Raw genomic sequence first — 27,899 nt, forward strand, 5'->3', positions numbered from 1 at the left:
CAACTATTGTTTGCTTTACAGCAAGAGCAACATGAAACATCTGTAAACTGGTGACAATTTGTACAGATTGCCTGTTTTGATTTTTTTTAAGTCAGTTTGTCTTAGCTCTTCGTGAAATATATCCATATTTTCACATTCTCAATGGTTAAGGGCCAGCAGAGACAAACAGGGTCTGAATCAACCTGCCAGATGATCCTGATGATGAACCCCACGCTGTGGTCCTGAATTTTGCAGAGGGCCCTGCACAATTACAAGGGAAGTCAAATTCCTTCGGTCAGTAAATCACTCAACTCCGAAAAATTTGAAAATACGATCCCAATGTTAGATTACAATGCCGGAGGAAGATCAACTGCAAAGAAATTTAAAATTATCCTTTTTTTTTTTTTTTTATTCACCTACTGCACTTAAGCCACATAAATTTAAAATTATTACACACAAAAATCTTCAAAAAAAACGTGCAATTCTCAATCTACTTCTAGAACTACTGAAAAACACGGCAACAGAAGAAATAAATCTGCCATTGTCTGATATAAGATTCATTAAACAAATGTAATTTCAACCTGGTGCATCACGCCACAGTACAATGCAGCACAAGCTATAGTAAAACACACACTTCTCTGCAACATCAATATCCATTGTACTGCACTTGCACACACCTTTCAGAGAAAAACCACACCTACACAGCACAAGATGGAGCTTGAAGGGGAAAAAAAAGGCAAGAAAGAATCTAACATTATCTATTCTAGACATATGAAAACGTTCAAAGAAATTTTGAAGTTATATTTTAACCAAATAGCAGCATCTGTCCAGACTGCAACTCTGATATATGCTATTATATTTTTGCTTCTCTTTCACAAACGGAATGTCTATGTATTAAACCTCCAGCTCTAAATCAAGCAAGTAATGCCTTTTTAATTATTTAGTTTGCTTTACAATTTAACTACAACGAAATTCATGTGACATACCCAGAAAATGGGTCTCAGCACCGCTTCATGTTTAGATTTGGAGTTTTACAATTGCTGCATTGCAGCCGTTGCCAACTGAAGAGGTCTTTGCAACACTTTTAGCCCAAATTTTCCAGTCCTACAGAAGGAGGAAACACTCAACAGTAATTTCACCCTTTGCATAATTCTAAGGACTTACTAGAATATACCATTGTCCTCAGATCTCCACAGCAACAATGGGCGTATTCTCTAAAATCCAGATTAGTTCACGGCCCTGAAGATGAGTAAGGATTTTATGCTAAATAGCAGTTAGAGAACAGGTGAACTTCTAAATCCACCTCCATTTCCAGTTCTCCGCCTGTAAGTACATGGTTTAAAAGACATCAAGTTAAACATAACAGACATAAGAATGCATTAAGCTATGTTATCACACATGCAGCCGAGGCATTCCTCTTTACTTTTTCAGCATTTGAGAGGTAGAATCCTTTGTTACCAAGACTGTAAAAGGACCACTGAGAGTTAAAAAGGCACATCCTCATTTTAAGAGGTAAAGTTCAAAATCCCCAGGCTGATGTTTGTGTTCTCCTTGGCTATCAAAATCTCAATGTGAATATTTGGGAGGGAGCAGTGCCTCAAAAGCAAAACTCCCACTGGCAGACAATGGAGGGAAATATTCAGAGCTCTTCTGTACTTCCATGCATCCGTTCTTGCAGTTATTTTCCATAATAAATGAGAGATTTAAAAGATATTTGGCTGTCTATTTTCAGAGCTGCTCAGACTCAGAACCGGTTGCGACACAACACAGTTCAGTTACCTCGGTTCTACCAAAGTACTTACAAATAAGGAACATTTTTTAATTTAATGGCAAAGGAAGAAAGACATCCTCCCCAGGAGGAATGCTTGTTTAAAATCCTTTCATAAGGATCAAAGAGCTGTAAATGGGATTTCATGAAGTACTGTCTGCTTATAGAAGATCTGCTTTTAATCAGCACTACCCTCCCTCTTGAATTTTATGTCTAGGTTACACTCCATAGGAAGTAATTTTTAGCTAGGGTGAGCCCTGAATCAACCGAGGGAATTCCTTGTAAATCTCTGTATCCTGGAGGCATCGTTTCTGCTAGGCTACTAATGGAGAATCCTGCTTTTAAGGTCCGGTATATGGCAATTCATTTAGGAAGGATTATGTTGATTGTAGTAATGCTGTATCTTGGTCTGTAGCCAATGTATTCATTCATCTTTATTCATTTAAAAGATATAATGTTCTTTTGTTTCTCCTTTGGAGACAGAGCTTTTTATTCATCTAGCAATTTCAGTCCTTAATCACACAGTCTAAAAGGACTACTCCTACGGCTCAAACTCCATGGGGATTTCTTTGCTGTAAATGTCATCTTTGCTTTGCTTTTTGGACAGAAACACAACAAACATCTTACTGATGACAAAGTTCATTGGTATCAGCAGGAGTTTCACCTAAGTATGGGCTGGAGGGTTAAAGCCGTTGCATCATGCATCATAAGACACATCTCTTGGGTTACACACCGGTTATGTCAATTAGAGCTGATAGCAAAATCTCAGCAAGCCATTCACATGAAAGGTTAAATCTGGGAAAAAAATAACAGCAATTCAGCATGGCTTCCTACTACGTGACACTGAATTAAAATCAGTTTTATTTATGTTCTGGTCAGAAACCTGCACCAGGTTGCCAGGACACATCAGCCTTGGCACCAGTCAGGGGCACTACACACAATCAAAATCTGGCTGAGACCATAAGGAACCCCTTCTCTGGCAGAGGAGGTGGAAACAAGAGAAACAGAAGAATATATCCTTGAATATGGTGTTAGCAATGGTGGTTCATGATCAACTAAATGCAGTGCATGCACACGCATATTGTTTGCATGTAGACATGTGCCAGCCACAGCAAGTCATGACACCTCCCTCAGTATGAGCACTGGTCCAGGAACAACTCTTCCACAGTCTTACAGCTCTAAGCACTGAGCCAGCCACAAATAAGGTGCGTGAGAGTCATCATCTTTATTTGTGTCCTCACTATTACACTCAGAAGATTATAGAGTGTAGATTTTACTGAAAACTGTGGGGATATTTATTACTCGATAGAAATATAAGCAAGAGCTGTGGCTTTAAGCCTCATCAGGACACTTACTACAGGTTGAAACTTCATCTGGTTACAAGCACAGTAACAGAAGAGGAAAACTAATCCTGAAGTATCTCTGTCCCAAGGTACAATGCTGCCATCTTTACATGTATCAAGATTAGAAAACTACAAATTATTTTGCTGCTTCTCTCAGTTCCACCTCTCTCACACCTGCAAAAGCAGCAAGAAATGTATCCCAACTAGGCCGCACACTGCCTGAGTGCCTGACAGGCCTGTGGGCTCTTCTAGCTCCCAACGCTGCAAAGGAAAATGAGGTTCCTCCCTTCACCGTATGTATAAACTTGCTTATGAAAGAAGCAGAAAGCAGACCCCTCATGCGTCAGGAAAGTGGTTCACTGCCAGTGGTGGCTCTTGGCACTTGTTGTTGAGGAAGTCTAAGATTCCCTCTCAGCACCTCACCGTATCAGCTGTTTTCCCAGACAGCAACTGCTCATCTTCCAAAGCCATGTGGCTTCCAGCAAAAGGCAGCTCAGCTCCCCATGGTAGCACCAGCTCTGACACTGGAAACCCTCATGTGCACAGCTGAGGGCACTGACTGACAAACTTGCTGTGGCAGTTCAAGGAACCACTGCCTCAAACTGTTCTTCCTGTCCCTCTGCCAAAGGTTTCAGTCTCCACAGAAGATGATGATTGAAAGACAGGTCACCAAAAAGACCTACTGTGAATAAGCCAGTAGATGGAAGTGGCTGAAGCAAGGGTTTACTCTCCTGTAGAAAAAGGAAAGACGACGACTTATCACAGAATCATAGAAATAGTGGTTGGAAGTCCAATGACTTCTACCCAACCAGCTAAAGCGTCTCCAGGGCTGCCAAATTCAAGATCAGTATAATAGACAGTGTGAATTCACAAATGTTGACAGCAGACAGGCAAACTGAGAGCATCCAAGCCTATCAGAAAGCTACTGATAGAAAAAAATATAACTTTGGGTATTAAACAAATATACAAGAGTTAGAATGGACCTGGAAGTCCCAGGCCCAGGTGTTTTTAAAGCAGCATAAAGAGTGCTGTCTAAGTCAGTCTAGAACTTGCACCAACACCAGAATAATAATGTGAGAATTTTTTCCTATGCCAAGCTCTTTGCAGTGGCTTTTCAAACACTTTTGGCAAGACATACACCCATCTGCAGCTTCATACTTTTAAACAAAGGTGGCTGGGAAAACAGCATGGCCAGGGGAGACATGGAATAGATCCATACCCAGACCAGGACCAAAGATTCCCCATTCCAGGCACTCACCATGCCTTGCACCTCTAGGAGGTGTCACCCCTGGTGTCAAAGATGAATCAGCTCCAGGCTGCTACTCTCTCACACCAGAGCACCCTACATTACCCCAGCACTACACCCAGGCTCAACACAAGTTACCCGTCTTGACCCCCAGCAGCCAGCCTGAGACCAGTCTCACAACAGAAAAGTCCAGATGAATTTTGTCTGGATTTGTCTCCCACAGAGCATTCTGTCGCGTGCAGCTGAAGCCCACTTATTTCTCAGCTCTCTTCATGCCAATCAATTCAAAAGGCTACAACTAAAATTATTCTCTGTGCCCACTCCTCTGAATTTCTCCACCCTCTCTTCATTTTCCTGCATCTGCTGCTGCTTCTGATCTCATACCAGTTCTCCTCTTTACTTGCTAAGCTCAATAGCAAGAGAGCCTTTCCCTCTAACACTTCATTTTTGAGCTCTCTCCCAACTTCTCAGTCTGTCAGCTCAGGGCCGGCAGCTCCTTCCCCCATTGATGTGCCAACTCTTGGACCACTCCCAGTAATACCATTCCCTTCCCTAAGCGATTCAGGCACCATTTGCCTCTTGCACATGCCCCCCTGCATTTGCTTTCGTGACTAGCTATTTTCCCTTTGCTCTGTGGAGTTGTCTTCACACCTCCTCTTCACTGAGCTCACGCTGGTTCTGCTTTAATGGCTGCAACCGCTACTGGAACAAACAAGCCCTGTAACAGACATTTTACATGCCATATGCTTTTTTACTTGTGCTCTGTATATACTGTAATTTTGAGTTCATCTGGGCTGAGGCCTTGCTTGAAACGTGCCGAGCACTACCAAAACAACCAAGCCAAAATAATGTGTGATGGATATTTCAGTGTCATAATCCCCATTGATTCCCTGTAGCATCCAGCACAAGAGGAGTGTAATAGTGATGTTAAAGCAAGGGGTGGGGGGAACGTACCCTGGAAAATCTGGTCTGTGTGAGAGCACGCCTGCACAACCAAAGCACAAAAGATTGCCACCTCATGCAGAAAAACACCTCAGCACTGGATGTGGTGGGTAACTGTACTACACACATGGAAAAATACACCCCTGCAAATGCATTTGTGCCCACCCTTGCATTATACATAACCCTGTCCCCTCCCCAGCTAACGTTCCTGAATCAGGGGAGAGAGACCCCCAAGGGCCTCAACAAAGTGGGGAGGACATCACCAAAATGCTCACACTTTGTGGCTCAGCATTGTCTCTATTTTACATCACCCAGATACCCGCCTGGAGCTTCAAAAACAGAGCTCCTTCCCACAGCAGCGACAGCAAAAGGCACCCAGTTTCTCCAGCCTGACTGCCAGCTGAATGCCAACCGTACACTGGAGCAGTGCTCACACAGCAGCCTGGATGCTCTGCAGGATGCGCGAAGGGAAGCAGGGCAAATTGCAAGAAGCAAGGATGTTCAGGGGCTGAAATGAAAAGCAGGGGCAGATCCAGCATGTGAAAGCAGGGAGCTGCCCTGCTGCTTTGGGGGAAAGGGGTGAAGGGGGTATCACTCGGGCACTGCTGATAGCCTGATAGGTGCACATAATGTGGTGCAGCCAGACAAGGCATGAGGAGGCAGCTATGCCCACCTACCCCTGAAGGTAACCCAGCCGGGACACCACAGAGTGGTCTTTCCAAGTGCTGTACCTGCTCCCACACTGACCAGAGTTGAAACCACCCCCTGCTTCTTCCTTCAGGAAGTTCCTGATGCTGCAGACCTGACTCACAGAATGCTCCCAGAGGGAAGTCTCAGAGAAGCCCTGACTGCAGGCACGTGGCTGGCCTGGTGCAGGATGCTGCGTGATGTTCCTGTGAGCTCAGGACAGCTCCTGGCCCCAGGCAAGGAACACAGGTTTGGCACAGGAAAATCCGCAGCAATGTATCAGCACACAGGGCACCATCAAAAATGAGCTTCCCATTATTTCACTGAACCTAGGTGATGTAGCTCCAAAAAGCAGGAGTGTTGGGGGGGGGGAACATTATGCCAGTAACAAATGACATTTTTGTAAGATTTTATCATTGCTGTTGTTGTTACATAACTTTAGAGAGCTATTGCATTTCCTCAGAGCCCAGAGGTTTGAAGCAGCAATGTATTTCCTCAGTGGCAGGATGAAATATCCAATTTGCCATACTGGAATGGGGCTTTCAGAAGATGCATGGAGCCAGAGGCAGTAGACTCCTCTGGGCCGGGAAGTCAGTATAAAGTGTAACACAGAGTGCCTGATTTGCTTTTGCTGGAGAGGAAGAAGTGTAAAACATTGAAATAAAAATGGCAGTCCAAGTCGGACGCCTGCCAACTTCACTAATGTTAATCTATGCCTTTGCTTTGGTCATAAAACTCAACACTAACGTTAATGAATATTAATTTATGGAAGCTTCCACACATCCCATTCCAAAGGGAACAGGCTGGGGTTTGGGCTTTCTTTTTCCCAGCAATCCCCTCACCAGCAGAAAAAGAAATCTGGGAGAAGTCAAGAAATTAAAACGAACTGTTGATTCCAAGGCAAAGACCTTGCAGTTCATCCAATTTCTTCTTTTACTCTGAACTGGAGAGCAACCAAGCAGCTATGGGTGGGTGTGAACCTGCCACACCCCGGCTGCAAATGAAGGTCGAGCCCTGCACGGGGCACTTGATGCCCACCCAGCAGTCAGCCAGGACCTCCCCTGGTCTTGGGGAACAGAGTCTGGCCGGCAAGCACCAATACCCCGAGCTACAACAAGTCACACAACGTGTGTTGGACCAAAGTAGGACGAGCTCTCACCCAGCACAGCCCTGCTCACCTTGGCCACCAGGCACTGGTGCCTGTTGATAGCGGGAAGCCGTGTCTGTGGTATCACCCAGCCCTGCTTTCAGAAGGGTGCTGCTCCCCTTTTAGCCAAAGATTCCGGCTAAAGGATTTTTTTTTTAAATAACGAGAAAGCCTTGAGGCGCTTACAAGCCTTGCAACGCCGGCTCAGATAATGCCTTTAGGGTACATTTTCCCTTCTCCTGAGGCAAAGAGCCCTCCTGAAACCTGTCTCTCTGCTCACCACCATGGTGTTTGCTCAGGCAGCCACCACACCCACCTCTCAGCCCTGTCTCCAGCTACAGAAACTCGCCCAGCTTCCCAGCACCCCAACGGTGCCAGCTCAGCTTAACACACCTAAACCTCTTTCAAGCTCACCCCAATTCCCCATCATCCCCCATCCAGCCCCCCAAGAGCAAAGCAGGCCCCAGCTGGGAGACCCATGCTGCAAAATCTCTGCGTGGCCAAAATCCGGGAGAAATTTCCCATGAAAGCCCCCTCCCTCTGCCTCGCCTTTATCCCCAGCCTGTCGGCAGGGGGATAAAACAATATACAGACTCCAAGGACCCGGAGCTTTCTTTTCTGGCGTAGAAAGCCCGCTCCATTGTAGGGGGATAAAAGCATCTAGCGGGAGACAGGCACCGACAGCACGGGGATGGTTATGATTAACTCTTTGACTTCTAATCCCCACCCTGCCTGATGCAGGCACGGCGCACGGAGGTGCTGGCATCATGGCGCTCTTCCCTTTTTCCACGCTTTCTCCCCACCTCCCCTCCTTCCCTCCCTCCCCCCGCGCCCCCAGCCCCCCCGGACCCCCTCCCCTGCCCGCCGGGGGCGCCTTGTGCCGCAGCTCCGTCCCCTCCCTCTTTTGTTCTGCCTCGCCCGGCGGCCGAGCCTCCCAGGGCCCAGCTCCGCCGACCCTACACCGGCCCCCCTCCTTGGTCCCCCGGTCCCCCAAACCCTCCAGCACTGGGGTACAGCCGCTACCGGCCCCCCACCCGCCCCAAAGCCACCGCCACCGGGATGGGGGCTGGCGAGGGAGCACGGTGCGCGGAGGACGAGGGATGGGGAAAATATAAAATAAATTAAAATAACGTTGATAAATAAATAAATAAATAACGGAATCAAAGACAATGGAGACAATATCACAGCCCTACGATAAAAGGAAATCGAACAACGAAATAAAAGCACTCCCAGCCCGGAGCTGCAGGAGGAGGAGAAGGCACCGGAGCCGGTACCCAGGCGAGCCCCGGGGACCCCCGGAGGCAGCCCCGGGAGATGGGGCTCCCCGCCGCCCCCCCGGCCCGCTAACAAAGGAGCGAGGGCACCGGCCCGGGCTGCGCTTACCGTTATGTGCGGGATGCTCTTCTTGCCCTGGTAAGACATGTCGGCTCTCGCTAGCGCCGGCACCCGCAACGCGCCCCGAGGACCGGCAGCGAAAAAAAAAAATAATTAAAAAATAATAATAAAAAAAAAAATAATCCCGGTTGGAAATAACGGGAATAAAAAAATCGGAGCCCGCTCGGGTGATGGGGTGGGGCGGGGGCGACCCGGCAGAGCTGTGTAATGGAGGCAAAGTTTCCTCGCCCAGAAGAAGGGGAGAGCCAGGCAAACCCGGCACCTTTTTTTTTTTTTTTTTCCCCCGGCTGCAATAAAACAGGGACGCGGCTCCCGAAGGGGAGGGGGGGGAGAGGGGGGGGGGGTATCGGCGAGTGCTGCCTTTCCCGGCGGCAGCAGCGCCCTCCCGGCTGCAGGTCGGAGCGGGATTCGCTCAGCTCAACCCAGGAAGCGTTTCCTTCCCTCCTGGCCCCCACCCCTAGCCCCCCCCCAGCCCCCCTTTCCCTGCCCATCAAGCCAGCCGGAGCCTCCCCCCCCGCACCGGCGCTGGGAAACGCCGCCCCCCGGCCCCGCCGCCGCCCCGCTCGCACGTTTGGGGTCACCGCCAGGGTCCCACGGGGGGGGTCCCACGGGGGGGGCTGAGATGGGGGGGCGCATTTCCGCGGCTGCGGGAGCAGGCAGTGGCACTGCCGCTCCGTCCCCAGCACCGCTGCCCTCCTTGTCGCTGTCCCTGCAGCGCTCTCGGCTCTGCTCTGTCCCCAAGGGGGGGGGGGCATAGGATCGGCATGGCCAGGCCAAGGGGGCGCTTTGCCAGAGGGGAAACGTGGCTAAATGGAAGCTTCCCTTCTTTTCTAGCACCGGGGGTCCACCCATTGCTTGATTTAGGCTCCACGTACAGCTGTGGGGAGGGTAAAAGCTGCTCCCACGTTAGCCCCCTTCCCAGGCACGAGGAGCCAGGGGCACGCTGCACACACAGCCCTGCCACATGCACACAGGCACAGGGTGTCCCCCAGCCAGGTGTCCCTGACACATCCCCAAAAATCTCCATTCAGAGCTTACAAACAGCTCTGGTCCCCGCTGCTCAAGGGTCAGGCAGGTGGGTGGCTGCTCGCTGCACTCCTCCTGAAGCCAGGGAGCTTTGTCCCCAACCTCCTCCTCACCCCTGGATGCAATCCAGAGAAAGGTTGGAAGCACGGTGACACCCACGGAGGTAGTGTGCAATGTGCTCGCCAGCTGGGGCTTCCAGGCTGAACTCGGAAGCAGCCCACATGGAAAACTGGGGGGAGGCACCATGGATGTCCCAAAAGATGGGGGATGCTCAGGGTGCCCTCCCACAGCTCGTGGCACGGGGGTTCATGGGGTGAGGTGGGAAAGGGAAGGCTGCACTGCAGCTGGCAGCCTCTGCAGGCGGTCCCAAGGTTACTGCGGGGTGGTTGCGGGTGCTGCGTCCCACCAGGTGCTGCTCGACACCCACCTGCACTGGGGACCCCCCGGGGGGACACCAGCACCCCTTCGTACTCAAACTGAAGAAGGGGAGAAAAGAGGGGAAAAGCTCAGTTTCACCTGCAGAAAGAGCAGATCGTGGGCAGGCCACAGAGCCTCCAGGCGGGGTGCTGAGGCAGAGGGGGGGATCCGCACCGAGTGGCTGTGCGGGGCAGGGACAGGGCTGCCAGCCTGCGTGTCTTCCGAAGGGGAAATCACTGACACGGTTCCCAGCAGAGCCAGCCCCCGGCTGTGCCCCCAGCCCACATGCCACGATTTGGGGTGAGATGGAGAAGCCCACCGGCCTCACTTCTCCTTTCCCTTCACTCTCCTGCAGCCCCAGGGCGGGGAAGCCGGGGCAGACGTTTGGGGCGATGCTCCCGCCTTCCACCCGCTCCCTGCCCGGCAGACAATGAAAGCTGCCGGGGCTCCAGCAGGGGGTCGGGGCAGAGCCAGGGGCTCCCCTGGGACAGCCTCGGCCGAGTTTTCCCGACCAGCCCAAAAGTGCGGCGGGGCCGAGCCGGGCCGTGCCGGGCCGCTTTGTTCCGCCGCTGGCCCCGTCCGGCCCGGGCTGCGGGGCCGGGGGGAGGTGGAGGGGGGGGGGGGATACAGGGGTAATAGGGCGGTATGGAGGGGTCGTGCTGCCCTCCAGCCCCCTCCTCCGCCCAGCCGGCGTGTGCGGCGTTTAGCCGGCAGGAAGGGAAACTCATCGCCATCACTTACAAAGGAAAACGATTTCTGCTGCGTGCCCCCCCAGACACCCCCTGGAAGCTCAGGCAAGTGAGATAGTTCACGGGCCGGGACAGGGGGGGCACTGCCCCGACCTTCCGAGCCGAAAGACCCCCGGCAACGAGACCCCGTCCCCCCCGTGCCCCCCTTACCCCCTTGCCCGGGCTCTGCGGCACGCCCCCGCCCCCGGCCCGGGGGTCTCCCCGCTCACCTGCCCGTTGTCGTGGCCCTGCAGCAGCTCCTTCCCCGCGGGGTAGCGGATCTCCACGCCGGGGGTCTTGTCCTCCCGCTCCCCCGGGGAGCTGATGACCGAGCCCGAGACCTCGCTGATGTCGCTGGCCGTCTCGCTGTAGTTGTCCCCTCCGTCCAGCATGTCGTGCCGGCTGCCGCTGCGAGGGGTCCGGGACCCCTTCTTCCCCACGCTGTAGGCGTCGAAGTCGATGGTTTTGTTCTCGTAAGCCCCCTCCACGGAGGCGAACATCCCCCCGTATTTCTGCCGCGGTGTCTGGGCTGTCGTGCCCGGCCTAGCCAGATAGACGGGCAGGTCATCTTCTTTATTCCAGTTCCTCTTTCTCTCGGCCATTCTCGCTGTCCGGAGCTCTCCCTCCCTCCCTCGCTCTCTTCTCTCTCTGCCTCCCACTTCTCGGCACCTTCTACTACCGGGATAGGCTGCTGGTGACCATAAAAATGAATGGATGGATGCAGCAGTGGCGGAGCTGGGTTGGCTGGTGGGATCTTTCCCTCAGGGAGATGCAAACGGTAACCTCCCTCCCCCCATCCACCCCCTCCAAAAGGATTTTAAAAAAAAAAAAAAGAAAGAAAAAAAAAGAGAAAGAAATAAATCCAAGCGGTATTTAAAAATAGCCGTGTTAGTAAAGAGCACGTGAAAATAAAGTACAAAGAGAGGAGAGGAGAGGGTGGCAGAGGCAGGTGATTGGAAAGCCCTTGACGAATAGGAAGCGCAGCAGCAATTCCCCGAGCAAGGACCGCAATGCACACGCTCCCCCGGTATAAAGAGCGAGCCGGGGGGGCGGCGGGAGGGAAGGGAAGGGGAGGAGGGAGCCCGCTGCGCGCACCCCCCCGTGCGGTGCGAACGAGGAAAAAAAAAAATTAAAAAGCCAAAAAAAATCTGAAATCTCCGCAGGCCGGCTGGGGGGGCAGTTTCTCCCACTTTGCACACTCCCCGCCTCCCTCCCTCCCTCCCTCCCTCTCTCCGCAGGAGGAGGCTGCGGCGGTGCCCGGGGAGGGGCCGGGGAGCCCCCGCTCCGCCCTGCAGCCCCCGGCCGCGCTGCGCGGTCCCGCGGCGCGGAGCCTCGCTGCCACCGCCGGGCGCGCCCCCGCGGAACATCCTCCCCCCACCCCTCCCAATGGAGCCCCGGGAGCGCGGGCGCGCCCCCGCGGAGCTGTCCCTTCAGCACCCGGCGGGCCCGCAGGCGGCAGATGCAAGCGGTGGAGGAGTTGGGGGGCTGGAGGTCCCCGGGGATTCATTGGGGTTCCATCGGAAGCTGACCCGGGCGGCCAGCTGGGTCATGAACAGCTGCCCACGGGCCCAAATAATGCACCAAGCAGCGATGTAACACACCTGGGCAAGTCAGAGGCAAGCATCCTCCTCTGCTGCGTTTCCCAGCTTCGATGCCCTGGAACACCAGGTTGTTCGCATGAGGGTGTCAGGGAACCAGGCAAAAGTTATGGTTATTAGCGCTCCGAGTAGGTGCAGCATCACGGCTGGTGTTTCTGAGCATGGATGCCCAGGATTCCACGGTTCACTTAATAAACCTTGCTACTTCATTAATACAGTCATATCATATGGAGTTTTCATTGCCGTGTGAAAAAAAAAAAATATATATATATAGCTTCTAGGGCATTGCTTTGATGCTTCCTTAAATAATTCCCTAGTATGTAGGCAAATCTTTAAATCTTTTTTTTTTTTTCCTGTAAATGGTAACATTGAGATTTATTGATCATGTTGGGGGGAAATAAAACAAACAAACAAAAAGTCCGCTTGCTCCTACACAGGACACCAAACCCTCATAGTTATTGAAATACGTGGGTAGTAGATATAGTGTGATGTGTGACCTTCACGTCTTCCTAAGTGATGGGAAAATTATTAATTTTATGAAATCTATCCTTCTAATCAAGTGATGAATTTTAAGCTCCAGAAATAAATGTTTCTGATGGTCCCACAGTAGGTCAGATATGTGATATGTGATGCATGCGTCTGCTCAATGACTCAGAGCTGAAGAGCACCTTTTGTTTAACATCCACAAAGCCAAGAAAGACGGACTCTATTTACACGTGGCTTCTAGTTAGCTAACGTTGCTCAAGTTTCTAAAACTGCTCAGGTTTTTTGAAATAACAAGGAAAAATGCTATTTTTTAACATTAAGTTAACACATTCATCTTAATGCTACTGCATTAAGAGACCACAAGACTCTGAGAACACATCAAATCAATGTTTTAGAAAACAGCATTAAACTTTCAAGTTATAAATAAGCATAAAATCGTATCAGACTTTCTTTGCTTTTAAATTATTTGTTCTTTGAACTGTATCCCCTAGTTTACTGAAACCCGTGTTCTAAATGAACAGATGCGTACTGTTCTTCTGTTCACTATGAGATGAAATTGTAGTTTTATCTGCTCCAGACGAAGACCCAGTTACAGCCTGGTACCCAGTCACCCTGTGAGTTTACCTAAAAATGTGTATGCAGCTTTGGAGAAATATAGTGTTTTGTTATATTTTCCTGCAGACATTGCATCTCATCCTGTCTTGGCATAACTTGGTGAAAAGAGGACAGAACTTGACTGCAAGTGCATCCCCTTCCTATAGGACCTTTAATCTTTATATTGACATAGCATAGCATCAATGGAAAATGAATTATATTCCAAATAGGTTAGATGAGAGACAGCAGAAGACCTGGAGACATGCTTGCTTCACTCAACAAAAACCTTCAATTAAAGTCCAACAAGTTGACAGACTTGGCAGTTGTATCTGGAACTCTTCCTTCAGCATTGTGAATGTCAAGAGTTGGAACAGGACTTCCCTGGTGCAGGGGCTCAGGGAACATTCAATGTACATTTTGTACCTCTTTTTGCTATTGTATATTTTAGAACAGAATTATCAGAATTTAGAATTATTTAGAATTATCAGAAAAAAAGAAAGGAAGGAAGGAAGAAAGGAAGGAAGGAAGGGAGGGAGGGAGGGAGGAGAAATGAGCTGCCCTGAAGGAGTGAGAGAGACCCAAGATTTCTTTCTCCCAGAGAAGGGAGCTGAGTCACTGAGACTCCCTCTCTCTGCTCCACGTGACTGCTACATTTCTAGCTGCCATGTCTTCCTCCCCTACAAAATCCCATCCTATGCTTTGGTGATTTGGACAGCCCCGTGACATGTAGGAACCATAGATCCAAAACTCCACAAGCTGGTGAAGGTTCAGGTTTCCCACTTCCTGAGCAAGTGATCCAGTCAATAGCATTCTGTTAAATCACATTAATTCTGCTAAGTCACCAAAAGCTGAATGGCAGCTCCTCTGCCAAGCAGAGTGAGAGCTTGGGCTTCCTTACCCTGTTAGCAGACCAAATAGCTGATGGTTTTCCTCCTTTAGCCTTTCCTCGAAATGGAGACTTTCTGGGTTTCAGTGCAGGGATACAGCTGCATTTACAACTATATTTCAGAAGCTCCATCACCATTTTAGAGTTAAAAATAATTAAAATTATAAAGTTTTTAATTTAAAATATGCATACATTTAATATACAAAATTATACAAATTATACATTAACTAACATAGAAAAATACATCTTGTTAACAAGATAAAATGTCAACGTATCTTACATAATTTAAGTGAGAGTTACAAATCTGTGATAATCATCAAGTAGACTTTGTGACTTCATTACAATTCTGTATCCTCCCTAGTTACACTGAAAATTAGTACATATGTACAGTTCATATCCATGACATATGTCTTAGAGTGGAAATCTTTGCTGAAAAGTTATCTGTAAGGTTTTACTGGAACAGATCAAAGCAAGAGAGGCCTCTTTAATATTACTGAAACTTCTCAGTTAGCTTCTCCACTTTGACACCAAAAAGTTTAAACTTTTGCATTTATTTACAACCCCACCCCCCCTGAAAAAAACCACACCTAAGTTGGTACATCTGTTTAGCAAGTATCAAACCATAAACCCAGCCTTTTTGTGCATCCTTTGGCACCTCTTCAAATGGAAGAACCCAGTTTGCATCCCTAACAACTTCTCTTCATGACTTCTGGTTACCATCACACTGGTGGCTGTGCAGAAGACTTAAATATCTGCACAGCAATAGAGCTCAAAAGGCAAGATCTCCATACATTATTCATCCCAGATTTCTCAAGAATACCTCAGGAGGTGGGGAAATATCTTTGTTTCAGTCCAATGTGAGTAGTGAGTCTTTACTCCTTATTTAATTTACATGGTTTCTTTTTCTAAGTTCCAAACAAAAGACAGAAGCCTAATTATAAACAAGCTATTAAAATCTGTCCCATGCTGCATCTTGTCTGACATACTGTGAGCCGTGTAATGATTTTCTTTGAACTATTTACATATTCTTTATAACTTGTTTGTCATCACAGGGAGCAAAATAGAGAACCACCACTTTGAACTCTCTGATTCTCAGGCTCACATTTTTTTTTCTCCTTTTCCTTTTTTTTTCCATTTTCCTTTTTATTTTTTTTCCTTCTTTTTCTTTTTTTTGGGTAGCTCTGTACCATCAAATTACTCCTAATTCCTAGAAGATAAAATTCCCCCTTGTGCTAAAGGCTTATTCATTTTTTCCTAAGATCCACTTAGGACCATCAGTGAGTACATGAATTGCCTCACACAGGCTTTTTGTGTATTTTTTTTTTTATGCAAAAAGTGTTTTGTCCTGTTAACTACATTTTTCTTCATTTTATAGAGGACAAAACCACAATTCAGAATGGAGACATGCAGATATTCAGCATCGGTTGGTGCACACTGCACAGTAACCTCCCATATTGGAATTTACATTTGCATATTCATATTCCAATAGCAAGAGTCTGATACATAAAGAAATAACAGTGAACAGAAATTTATACCACAGATCGCAACAACTCCAAATCAAGGTAGGTCTCCACAACTACTCTTTTCCCCTCCTATGTGTATAGAAAACATTAAACCGAGTGTAATGCTTTAGTACCTATCAAATGTGAGCACTTATTTAGCCAAGTAGAAGACAGCATGAAATCTTGGTCCCAGGGAGAAATTTTCCCAGTGGAAATTGCCGGACCACTTCAGTGGTACAAGTGTTTCATCTAATACATTTAAACTTCCTCCTTTTTTTGGCTTTACCTTCAACTTGCAAGTCATTGTCAAATAATGGTTTGTGCATGGATGCCAATGTAGAACTTGTTAGCTGTATTTTTAATTCACATCCTACATAAGAAACAGTATACTTTCTTTCCTACATTTGTACAGGGACAAAAATTCCTGTCCATAATCCCATAGCTACTGATTTCTAATGCAAATATGTTTGGAGCCAAAGGCACAATATATTTTAAAGTAACTCTGCTGAAGCAGGAAAGAGGTTTGAGCAAATTTCTGTAATCCTCATGTCTGTTTCCCCTCTGCCTCCTTAAGGCACTAAAGGATTTCCGAAGGATTAGTGGCAAAACCCAGCATGCACATGTCCCTCCCTCCACCCCACAACCATGGAAAAATTCAAATACTGAATCCTTCATCTGCAAGTTAGAAACGCGGGTAGATTTGTGAAGCACAGAGCAGGGCTTCCACTTTTTAAAAGCCCACAAGGACAAACATCAGCCATGCCTTAGCAGAAGGTTTAACTTGGGAACTGAAGTGTGTATGTGAAATATTTCCTGGCAATTGTATTATTGTGAATGTAACATGATTATCGTGCAGGAGTCAATCACTGTACTCCAGCATATGCCATCCATATTGGTGTGAAGAACAGAATTCAGGCTCTCAAGGTTGCATAAGGAGCTGTGGAATACTGTAAGCTGCATTTTCAATATCTTGTGATGCTCTATACGGTACAGTATATGGAAATAAATGAACTGCCAAAGAAATCCTCATGTAATACTGCCCATTTTGTCCACATAGAGTGACAGAAGAAGGCTGTATTTACTTAGGCAGAACTTAGCAGCGTCTCGATTCTCTGTAAGGAATTTGGTCAAAGCAATATTGTGCATATAAAGCAATCTGAACAAAGTGCCCCATTTTGCATTCTGAGAAAGTTTTAACAACAAAACAATCACACATGTAAAGCAGCGCCTGGCACATTTGCCATAGACAGCACATCTAAACAAGTTAGCTCCTGCTTAGTGAAAGGAAACTGAACAGACTCTATAGCAACTAGACAGCACTTTCCACCATAAGGCAACCAGAAAATAATAGCTAGGCTCTCAGTCTCAGCTGATAATCTCACATTAAAAACTTTACCACTTTATTACAGTGATTTCAGGTAAAGTTGGGATTTTAATTGCCAATCCTCAGCCACATGAAATGCACCCACCAGTCTGTCAATTTAAATAATAAACAGGTTTTCCAATATTGGTAAGACGATTTTCATATTAGGAGGTGCAGAATTTAAAGATCGATGTGGTACAAACCTCAAGGAATGATGCATGCTTTATATTCCTTACACTAATCATTTTAAAATGAAACCGAATGGCAGAAAGCCTAAGATGTCACAAAATGCACAGGTTCATTATCAACATTTATAACTCATGGTGGGAAATTATGCATAGCTACTAAGAAAGAGGCATGATGTTTTAGTTCAGCACTTAATTCAAAAGTAAGAAGTAGGGTTTAATTGCTTGAGAGTTGTGGAAATGATACGTGTTTTCAGGTGGAGGGGATGCACATGGAGAGAAACCTACACATATGTCATTGCTTTATTTTAAGAACTTGTAGTTAAGCTTCAAGTGTTACCATGCCAACGTGTCATTTTGTTATTAATCATAATCTAGAAATGCACATTACATTAATCTGATTTGGGATTCCACAGTTTATATCCTTCTGCCTCCTTTCAAAGAATATCTGCTATTACCGGGAGACAAAGCTTTGTAAAGACCAGCACATTCTAGCAGCTAGCTCAACATCAAAAAAAAAAAAAAAAAAAGAAAGAGGAAATACAAGTCATAACACAGTTATCAACACTGAAAGTGCATTACATTGTAAGGGAGTGTTTTGGAGAGCAGTACCCATAGCTACTCCCACTCAGGTCAACCTAAGTATTGCCTTCAACAGTGCTGTGTGCAAGCCTTTAGTTAAAAAAGGAATGTACATATCCATACGACCACCTATGCACAAGTGTTCACATCTCCCTACCTTCACAAATAGGTATTCAGATATGAATAGCAGGGGATATGGGTGCATAAACGTGCTTTATACATAGTGATGCAAAAACATTTTGCAACTACATGTAATATTACCAACCAGTGTGCACAAAAATACCTACTTCAGGAAAAGCATGTATGCATGTGAATAACTTATCCAAAAATTAAATTACATGTGGCCTATTCATGTGGTTGAAATAATCAATCTAGACTATTATGACACAGTGTTTTGATGTTCCAAGTGCCTCCTCAATTCCTACTTACCCTTTTAAAAATCTCATTTCATAGCCAGCACCTCAAGTAACGTGTCCTCAGAATTACTCAGCATCCTAACTCAGATCAAAGTATTGTTTAGGAATTCTCAAGACCATACGAGGCTGAAGATATTACATGCCTACATAAGCAGACCCATAAAGACTGAGGTCTGTACTTAACATAGAATTTTCTTTAAAATGCAAATGCTGAGATCCTAAGAAAAACAAACAAACAAACAAAATCTCAAACCACACAGCAGTTTGGCTCACAAGGCCAACTTTCACTACAGGTTGTGGCTAAAACATGGCAGATGGTAAATCAGTGCAGCTTCTCAGTTTTCCCATAACGAAGCAGCTGTGGTAACCTCCAGGTCAAAGAACTTTTCAGTGTTCCTTCAGAGCAGTATTGCTTCTTCTATGTGAGTGATACATTGTTCCCTGGATAAAAGGAAGGGGAAAATAAAAAGAGAAAAACATAAGAGAAGAATCTGGATTTCCACAATTTAAAGAAACATTATTCATTTAAGGCCAAAATAAAATATTTGGAAAGCAGTGTGCCTTGGTGCTTCCATACAAACACAATAATTCCAGCATTAAGAGAACACGTTGTGGAAACTGAATTGTTTTAAACACATCAAGATGTTTCCCCATGATTCACTGATTTTAAGATGAAAAGCATATCATATACTTTTGCTACTCCTTCCTGTAGACAAGTTCCTCTCATCCATTTATCAACATGAGAAAGAGCAATTCCTGCCATCTTCCCAACACTTTCATAATCCCCTTGGCTGGGATCCACAGAAGTAGGCTTTTGGATAAAGTTCATTCCAGGGATGACAACCATCACAAATCCAACCTTCCAAGTAAACTCTATTTCTATGCCTCTTCCCAGAACAACTTCAAATTCATCATTTGAATCCTCCTTCAAATATCAAGTTTCAAAGTCTGGCTTTGCAATTTCCAATGGGGAATCATTATTACTGTTAAATAACATCAATGTGTTGCCTGCATTTGTTGGCTAAAACTTGATATCTGTTACAGAAACATACATCTTAGTACATCAAGAGCATGGGAAATGATATCCACATACAAAATTCTAAAACATTGATATATTGTAATCATTATTATAATAACCAGCTGGCAATAGTAATTTACTGTCATCAATAAAAACACGTCCCATTCTCCAACATGTGCCCCAAAAGAATAAAAATCACAAACTGGGGGGCGGAAAGAGCCCTTATGGCTTGTACCTTAGGATAGGAAAACTTTTCCAAGCAGGAAGAGGAAGAAGAGAACTAGAAAAAAATATCTTGCAGAATGAGGCAGAGTAATAACGGGGAGGCCATAATTTTTGGAGAAGAAGCTATATGGGATATTGTAGGAAACAAAAACAGTAAGGTATGCAAGAGACAGTAATTGAGCCAGAAGTGTGCCAGCTGTGCAAGAGCACAGCTGTGAATCCTAGAGATGAGAGATTTGAAATCAGTCCTTCCGTACTCACTAGTTGGGATTTCCATCTTGGATCAGAAGGTGGCAAATGTTCAGACCTACTTCTGATTCGATAAAACACCAGAAGCTTTCTGCAGACTTCTTAAGATATTACTCTTCATCTCTGCTGTAGGTGTATCCAAACCAGTTTTTGGAGTTTCCTCTCTTTTCATGGTCACATAGAGCCCTAAGCTGTACTGCCAACAAGCAGAGTCCATTGCAGGTCATTCTTGTCCTCAGGTGAAGAAAGGGAAGGCTACAAGAGTGCTGGTGCTAGGCTAAAGAATCACAGAATCATTTAGGTTGGGAAAGACCCATGAGATCATCAAGCCCAACCATCACCTAACACTACCAGTCAGGAACACATTCCTGTTTCTTGCCTTCCACTAACCAAAAATCTCTTCTCTGTTATCCTGTCAGTGCACATAGGAACTATGCAGGATCAGAGAGATGAGTTCCTAGGACCCCCTAAAACTCATCTTATTTTAGAAGACAGAGAATTTGCACTTTCAGCCTTTCATTTGCTTGCACAGGAGCCACCCATAATTGCCAGTATTTACTGACTATTTCAAGGGGAAAACAATCCTTAACATATCAGGTCTGAAAACTGGTATGGCCAGAATAATAGAGCCTGATTCAAACTTCATTAATTCAATGATCATACTTTTTTGTTGCTTTGCTTTGTTTTGTTTTCACTTTAGTGACCACATTTTTGTCAGCCACCAATTTAAATTTAAATCAAATTCTTCAATTTTCTAAAGTCAACATTAAAGGATATTTGTGAAACAGGCACTGCAAAACTTGGGAGCATTTACAGTCTTAAAGTCATTATTTGCATAAAATTTCCTTCCATTTTTATAGCTTGTTTCTTGAAAGTTAGTCATCAATTAAGTTTCTTATTTTTGTCAGACTCTTCACCTTCTCTTTCACGTTCCTTCCATTGCTCCTTCCCATATGAACTTATTTATCCCTCATTTTATTCTCTACTCCAGGTCTTTTTCGACCTTTATGCTCCTTGCAGTCTTATTTTCCTGACATATTTATTATTCACCCACCTCCTATTCTTTTTCTTCATACCACTTATCTAACTCTAAGTAATATGGCAATGTAAATGACTACTGAACTGTTTTGTAATTACTCTTGTCAGCGAGGATGTCTCTTTTGTAAATGCTTGAGGCAAATAAAGGTGGTCTTCATGATGTCACTTTACCAAAGAAAATTATCAACCAAGCATGTGCAGTGCATAAGCACAAAGATGCAGTTTCCAGCAGGGCTTCATAATGATTAAAAACCAGCTGAGTCTTTATCAACAGTGAAGCTATAAGTTTCAGCATGGGTATTTCTGGTGCTCAGAAATCTGCTGGCTTCCTGTTCTTTGTTATGGCTAAAGCACTTGCTTGAGCAGCGATGCAGAGGCCGGGTTCATGCTCCTCCACATCACAAAAGGAGCAAAATCAATTTCAGTCACCAGCACAAAGAACTGCTAATGCAGGTCATTAAACAAAGCTGATTTCTTCATGACATTGAAGCCTTAAAGGTAACTTACAAAATAAAAATGTGCTCCACTGCCTAAGCCAGGGTTGAACCATTCCCAACATAGCAAAGATCAGCGATCCATTTTCATGTGCCTACTTGATGTTCTTCAATATTTTATAACCTCTGTGTGGCGCCTGCATTTATTTGTTCTAGCTGCTCCTTACCATACCCATCTATCCTTGTTCATCATGCACTAAGTCTCAGGAAACCATAAGATCATAGGAAGGACACAATTTTCTTCTGATTCTCTGAAAGAGGGCATGAAAACTTGTGATACCTCTGTAAAAAGCATATCAAAATGATGTCTGCTAACTTTCCAAGTATTTGAGGTGAATTTAGGCAGTAGACCATCATGTAATTCCAACAGCATCACTCTGCTTTTTGACTAATCTCAGCCAATGCATACTGGGAATATTTGCTGATAATAACTAACACACAACATCAAAGATCTGATGTCACCAACACACAGTGAGTGCTTTATGCCTCAGCCCTGATATACAGGGTAGGTACACCATTGTTTTTGTTGTTGTTTTTGTTGTTGTTAGAGGTATTTAAAGGAAAGAAAGTGAAAAATCCAACGAATTAATAAAATTTCTTTATCTCCAACAAGGACATACATATAATCTGTGAACACATGTTTGAAGAATATACAGTGAACACCTGAAAATAATGTATGCTGCAAAATATAAAATAATTACTCTTCTCTTTTTGGCCATTACCAAGCATCACATATTATCCCCTCTTTGGCATCATTGAAGCACCACTGGCTTTTACCATTGTTCTGGAGCTACAGCAGCACAAATGAGAGAAAATGGCAGGCATGAAGGCTTGTGATGTTCTTCAGCATTTGATAATGAAGTTAAAGACACTTTACTTGGTCTGACTAATGTAATCATGAGCATCCAGTCATTTTTATAATTTCTATTAATTACAGAAAATTAAAAGTCTGTGGCATACGTCTTAATAAAAAATGATCTACCATAAATTGTTTCATGTATGTCTTACAGTACAACCTGATTTCATAATGTAAACTTCTTTATTTAGACAAAGTTTGATTATCTGAATATAGAAAAACTGGTGAAGGAGATTGCAAGAAAGGAAATGTTGCAAAGCTGCTTTTTACCACAATACACATGGCATCCCTCAGCCATTTGGTAAATAAATGTTGTTTAACCAAAAGCATACTGATCTTCACAAAAACGTTTGATTTCTGTACTTGGAAAAAGAAAATCAAATAGTATTTGATGTGGTCTTCTCATTCACAACTTGCTGTTTATAAAGTTAATTTTTAATTGATGGATTCATGTTGGAGCTCAAGAGGTGTGAATCTCATTAAATTCTGAATGAAGACATATTGATCCCAATTACAACTAAAGGCCAACAGAGCTTGGCTATATCTCAGAGGAAAGGAAAAGCTATGCCAATTGCATCCCAGGGGAAAAATAAAACAAACAAACAAACAAAAACCACCAACAACAAAAAAACAAACAAACCAACAACCGAACAGCCATGGCTGCTTGAAACCATAAATAAATTATCTTCTGTTAGAAAATGAAATCATGGTAATCTAATTTTTTGTGCTTAATAAAGGTATTACATACTAAATTGTGTTACATTTATAGATCTGATTCAACGTTGTTGCTCTGGATTTATGGCAATTTCTTTCTTTTCAAACTAACAGAGTAACCCTGGGAAAATGAATTCAAGCAGTGATGAATGAGGTCTGTTTTAATCAAATTCTATGCAAAATGCATTACTTTCATTAACAGTTGAATCTGGTCAATATAAAACATATGAGCAATGCTATTTAACGGTATGGAACTTTTCAGGAAAATGTAACACACACATATTCACACTGATTGGAGAAGAACAATTTAGGAGTCTTAATTGGGGTTGGGTAACCACAGTGACCAGGTGTTGCAAATGTAAATCTCACAAACGGGCATGGAGAGGAATTCACCACTGTGCTGAGCACCATCCTGGAAGTTTATTTCTTTTAATAATGGCATAACTATATATATATACATATATATATTTATATATTTATATATAAATAATATATTTGCTTTCAAAAATATCTTCTAAAATAACATCCTTGCAAATACTTCTTGCTCTGATGCAAGACACCCAGCTTTGACAGACTAATGCTTACAGAAGACTCCCAATTCCTAACCTCCTGCTCATCAGACATTCCAGAACTTTGCAGGTGGGCAGCAGTAACGTGAACTTACAAGATCAATCTCTAACCCATAGTCTTGAAAATGCAGCCAAGGCAAGCCAGCTTGCCAAGGAGCTTAGCGTAAAACATGTTGGAATGAAGCAGTCCAAAAATTGGAAATGACAAACTAAGAAACCTCAAAGTCTGATCACAGATTGTTGAGAAACACAAAGACAAAAGATAAAACCAGCTGGAATCTTTTTTTTTTTTTTAATGATAAAAAGTTCACCCAGTGCTAGTCCTAGTTAAAGAATGGCCCTATTCCAATTTACAATAAGAAGCAATTAAACCACCTTTATATTCAAAGCGTCTTCCACAGGAAGATATTTACTGATTTGATTTTCCTGTACAGACATCACTCCATTTATACACTCCAGAGCTTTTACTAGCCTTGAAAATCTATTGGCACTTATTAAGTATGGGGTCTTTTCATCCTAAGGTAAACTGAAGACATGAACTTGGTGTTATTTACGTCTCTTTACATCTCTCATTAAGACAGTTATAACGGATTTAAAAGCTAATACAAATGAGTTAACCTCACACTATAGAGACAAGAAGAGCACAGCACCCCCAAATATGACAGCAGCATGTCACTGTCTATGTGTGTGCAACTAGAACACATGGTGTTTATTTCAGTGATGAACATCTTACACCCAGGTTGACACACAACACTCGTGCAGCCCTAAAACCCATATGCAAATAGAAGCACGATCAGCTCAGTTATTTTCAAACCTTAAGGGGCTGGTGGGCCACTCCTTTTCCCTGCAGGTTCTCAGAGAGGTATCCTTAACATCATAATTTTAAAGATAAGATTCTGCCGCTAATGTGCAATTCAAGTTTCTCAGAACTGGAACAGATTTACTTAAAGTAAGTAACAGATATGAAGCTTGTAAAAAAACATACTTCATTTTCTGGGCTTGATTCAACCTCCTTGCAGCAAGGCATTGCAAACTGAATCAACAGACAACGAGGGGAAACCCTGTGCCTCAGAGCGGGTCTGTGGGCGATGCTGGGGAAGCCAAGGAGGTAAGTGCAACCATGAGCATTTGAAAGACCTGCTGGCAGAAAAGAGTACACGTGAGCAGGAAAACGTAAGATCTTTGGAAATAGAAGCCATCTGGGCCTTTCAGTCTCGGGAGAGTGCTGTCTCTTTACCAGATGATCTTCCCAGACAGACGTATTCATATTTGCATGGCTAAAATCTACCCAGAAGACCAAGGGTTGCATTCATCTATGCCACAGCAACCTTTGTGCCAGAGGGGCTTTGTCATGGGAAGAGCAGTAGTGCCTGCAAATGTAGGGCTGCTGTTGTCCTTTAGGATGTTTGGCGATCTGGAAAGCACCACAAATGTCCTTTAGAAAAAAAACATTCATTTACATTATTTGAGTTAGGGGGAGTCACAGACATTTTCTTTAAAAGTCAAGGTCATTAAGAATGGCTCACTCAATATAAGACAAGATTTTATGATTCACAGGAGACCAGGAAAAATCATCAGCAGCACTGCATATTTAGAGAATAACATTTAGTCACCAAAGACACTTACAGAGTTATTGTGACCTCCTTAAGCACTTTTTTTTTAATTGCTGCAGCAGAGCTGTAGCAGTAACAAAGAAATATCTTCCCCTTAAATGCACAGTCATACAAGTAATTGATCAGCAGGTTTGCCTCGCTGCTGTCAGCATAAGAAAAATGGGCAAGTAAATTCACATTTCATCAAGGCATTTTAGATCTCACTACCCCTTCAGCCATGCAGGGGAAAATGATGTATGCTCATCCAGAACAGATTAGATAGCATCTGAGATAAGGATTTCTGGATGCTCTGCACATCAGAGCAAAAGCTTAGGAAGACAGGAACACAGAGATATTTGAGATTTTTATTTATTTTTATTTTGATTCATCTTTACAAAAAACTGTTGCAAGCCAGAATAACTGCTAGAGTAGATAGGATGTTTTTTTAAGTAACAATCAAAAAAAGTGTCACTAGAATAGAAAATCAACAGGAAATCGTAGGCTTTCTGTGGTTGCTTCCTCACTCTGCTGCCAAACCAACCTGCAGGAGATTTGTGGCAGCCTGCACAGCCCTGTCTGCCAGAGGCAATGGGTGCAGGGCCTTGGACACCCCACAGCTCAGCTGGACAGTCCCCTAGTCATTTGGAAAGCATGAGGACCAACACCAAATTTTGCTCAGAGGCAACAATCTAAAGCCTGCAGAGTTTAATAAATGATTTTATCACAAATCTAGCTGCTTTAAAATTATTGATGAAAAAACATTTGTTCCCATCAATATTTACAGACGCAAAACAAGTTTCCCTGGTTAAGCTTTATCCCTGTGGTGGAGGATTCAGCATATGACCTCCATAGAAGGAAGTCAACATTTTACAATCCTGTCCCCTTGAGCACTGAAAAATTTGGAAATCAGACAAAACGAACGCAGTGGCCCAGATTCTCTCTGTCATTTGGGCAGGTTTGCATTGCATCATTAGTCCTAATTCACCCTACAGGGACCATCATGAGCCCCAAAGTCTGTTGTACTACCATCCTCCTGCTCCGTCGCTAGAAAAAGTGACAACATGCTCACCCTCCAGGGACCTCTGACTGCTGAAATGTCAGTCTGTAGCTGTGGATAAGTATAAATTACAGCAGGCTTTAGGCTGCTATAACTTATATTGGGGATGTCTACTGAATTTTAAGTACATACTTGGGACACACGTGCCCAGACAATTCTCCTATCTGTGCTGGACCAATATCTCTGCTTAGACACAGACTTCAAGGTCAGCCATAAAGTAAGCAGGGGAAAAAGTGCAGGGTGCCAACACATATTTCATCTGCCTTTGCAGTACCGTCGTATCAGCTGCTAGGCTTCCTAGAATACCCATGTCCTCAAATACCATAAGGAAAACAGGGATTTGTAGGCCATCAGACTACAGGCAGCCTGGTACTATGTGAAGAGCTGCTGCTGACCTGCATCCCAGCTACAGAGCTACGTAAAGGTGGGGGTGGCAAGGAGCTGATTTCCAGGCTGCTGCTTGACCCAGCATATGGTTGTATATGGGTATAACCAGTAAATCCCAGACCAGTACAGAGATGATCCCAAACTAGCGGAGCCACTAGGATGACGTACCTATCTCTTTATCCTCTTTTCCTCCTCACTGGGCTTTGCATGCACTATATCTAAAGCAAGGAGATGCAGGACCTCCAAGATCAGGTGCTGGCTTGTAAGGGTTTCCACACGGGGGTACTAAAAGCGGTCAGAAACACTTTTCACAGAACATTGGATTTTGATGAGGCTGCAGGAATCACGCCTGATTTCCTGCCAGGTCCTCTTCCCTGGTCTTCAACAGCACTGCTGGCAGATTGACAGAGAGTGGGAGTTTGAAAGAAATTATTGCTCCAGGATCGCCTCAGAGATTGCAGAGCTCCTAAGCTGTTGGCTCCTCTACAGATCTCATTAGGGAGCTTGCCAAGAAACTCAGAGCGGAGTATCCCTGCTTGTAGACTCCAAGGCTGCCAGCTCCCTGTTAGCCCACCATGCAGAAGGACAAGAAGCAAGAGTCTGGAAGCTCTGGAAACGTGCAACTCCTTGGCATCCCCATCAGCCAGAGGATGCAGACAGAGTGCCTTGAGTTGGGGACCCCGAAGCTTCTGATGCTTCCAGTTCCAGGTCTTAATTAAGAACTGGGTAAAACAAACAAACAAACAAACAAAACTAATTTTCATTTCAAATCCAAAAAAAGCCAAATTTATCAAAATCCTCTGCAAAATGGAATGATCTTTTTCCATCTACACCACTTAAATAATAGGCCACTATGGCTGGTCTACAACACATCTTGTGGTCCAGACCCCTAAACATATGGATTCACTCAGCAAACAGCACTTTCATTTCCTTCAGAGGCTTTTCACTCTTCCTCCTTACCTCAGGTATTCATTCCCTCCCCACTTTACTTTCAAAAGCAAGCCCTTCAAGGAATAACACGTTTTGTGGGGTTTTCCCCATTAAACGTATCTATATAACTGTGCAGCTCCAGAGAAAGCAACAAAGAAGCTCAAAAAGACACTAATTTCATATGTTCGCATTGGCTAAGTTGAAAAGGATTTATTTTTCTCAAATTCCTATTATCCCAAAGCTCTCTACGCAGGTCAGCAGGCTTATGTAACAGTGATGCATCTGGCTCTCTGTCCCAAATAAGACAGAATATGCTGTGACTGCTACATAACCTTCTGTGCTGTTCATTAAACGCTTGTATCCATCTATTTTCCTATTAAAGGAGACCCACTAAAATCTCATCCTTCAATTTTCCAAAGACCTGTTCCCAGCCTGAAGCTTACAGTCAGACACAATGAATCATTTTCCTAAGGCACTCTC

General features: G+C 44.7%; 1 protein-coding gene across 1 annotated transcript in view; it reads right to left on the bottom strand.

Moving 5' to 3' along the window:
- Positions 1-11,280, bottom strand: part of CRMP1 (collapsin response mediator protein 1) — a 47,972-nt gene extending 36,692 nt beyond the window's left edge. The window contains exon 1 of the mRNA XM_035547301.1: positions 10,909-11,280. Within this exon, the coding sequence (XP_035403194.1) occupies positions 10,909-11,280 (372 nt within the window). The remainder of the gene's footprint in view (positions 1-10,908) is intronic.
- Positions 11,281-27,899: the final 16,619 nt, after the last annotated feature.

Source organism: Cygnus atratus, chromosome 4 (assembly GCF_013377495.2).
Source record: "Cygnus atratus isolate AKBS03 ecotype Queensland, Australia chromosome 4, CAtr_DNAZoo_HiC_assembly, whole genome shotgun sequence".
NCBI lineage: Eukaryota > Metazoa > Chordata > Aves > Anseriformes > Anatidae > Cygnus > Cygnus atratus.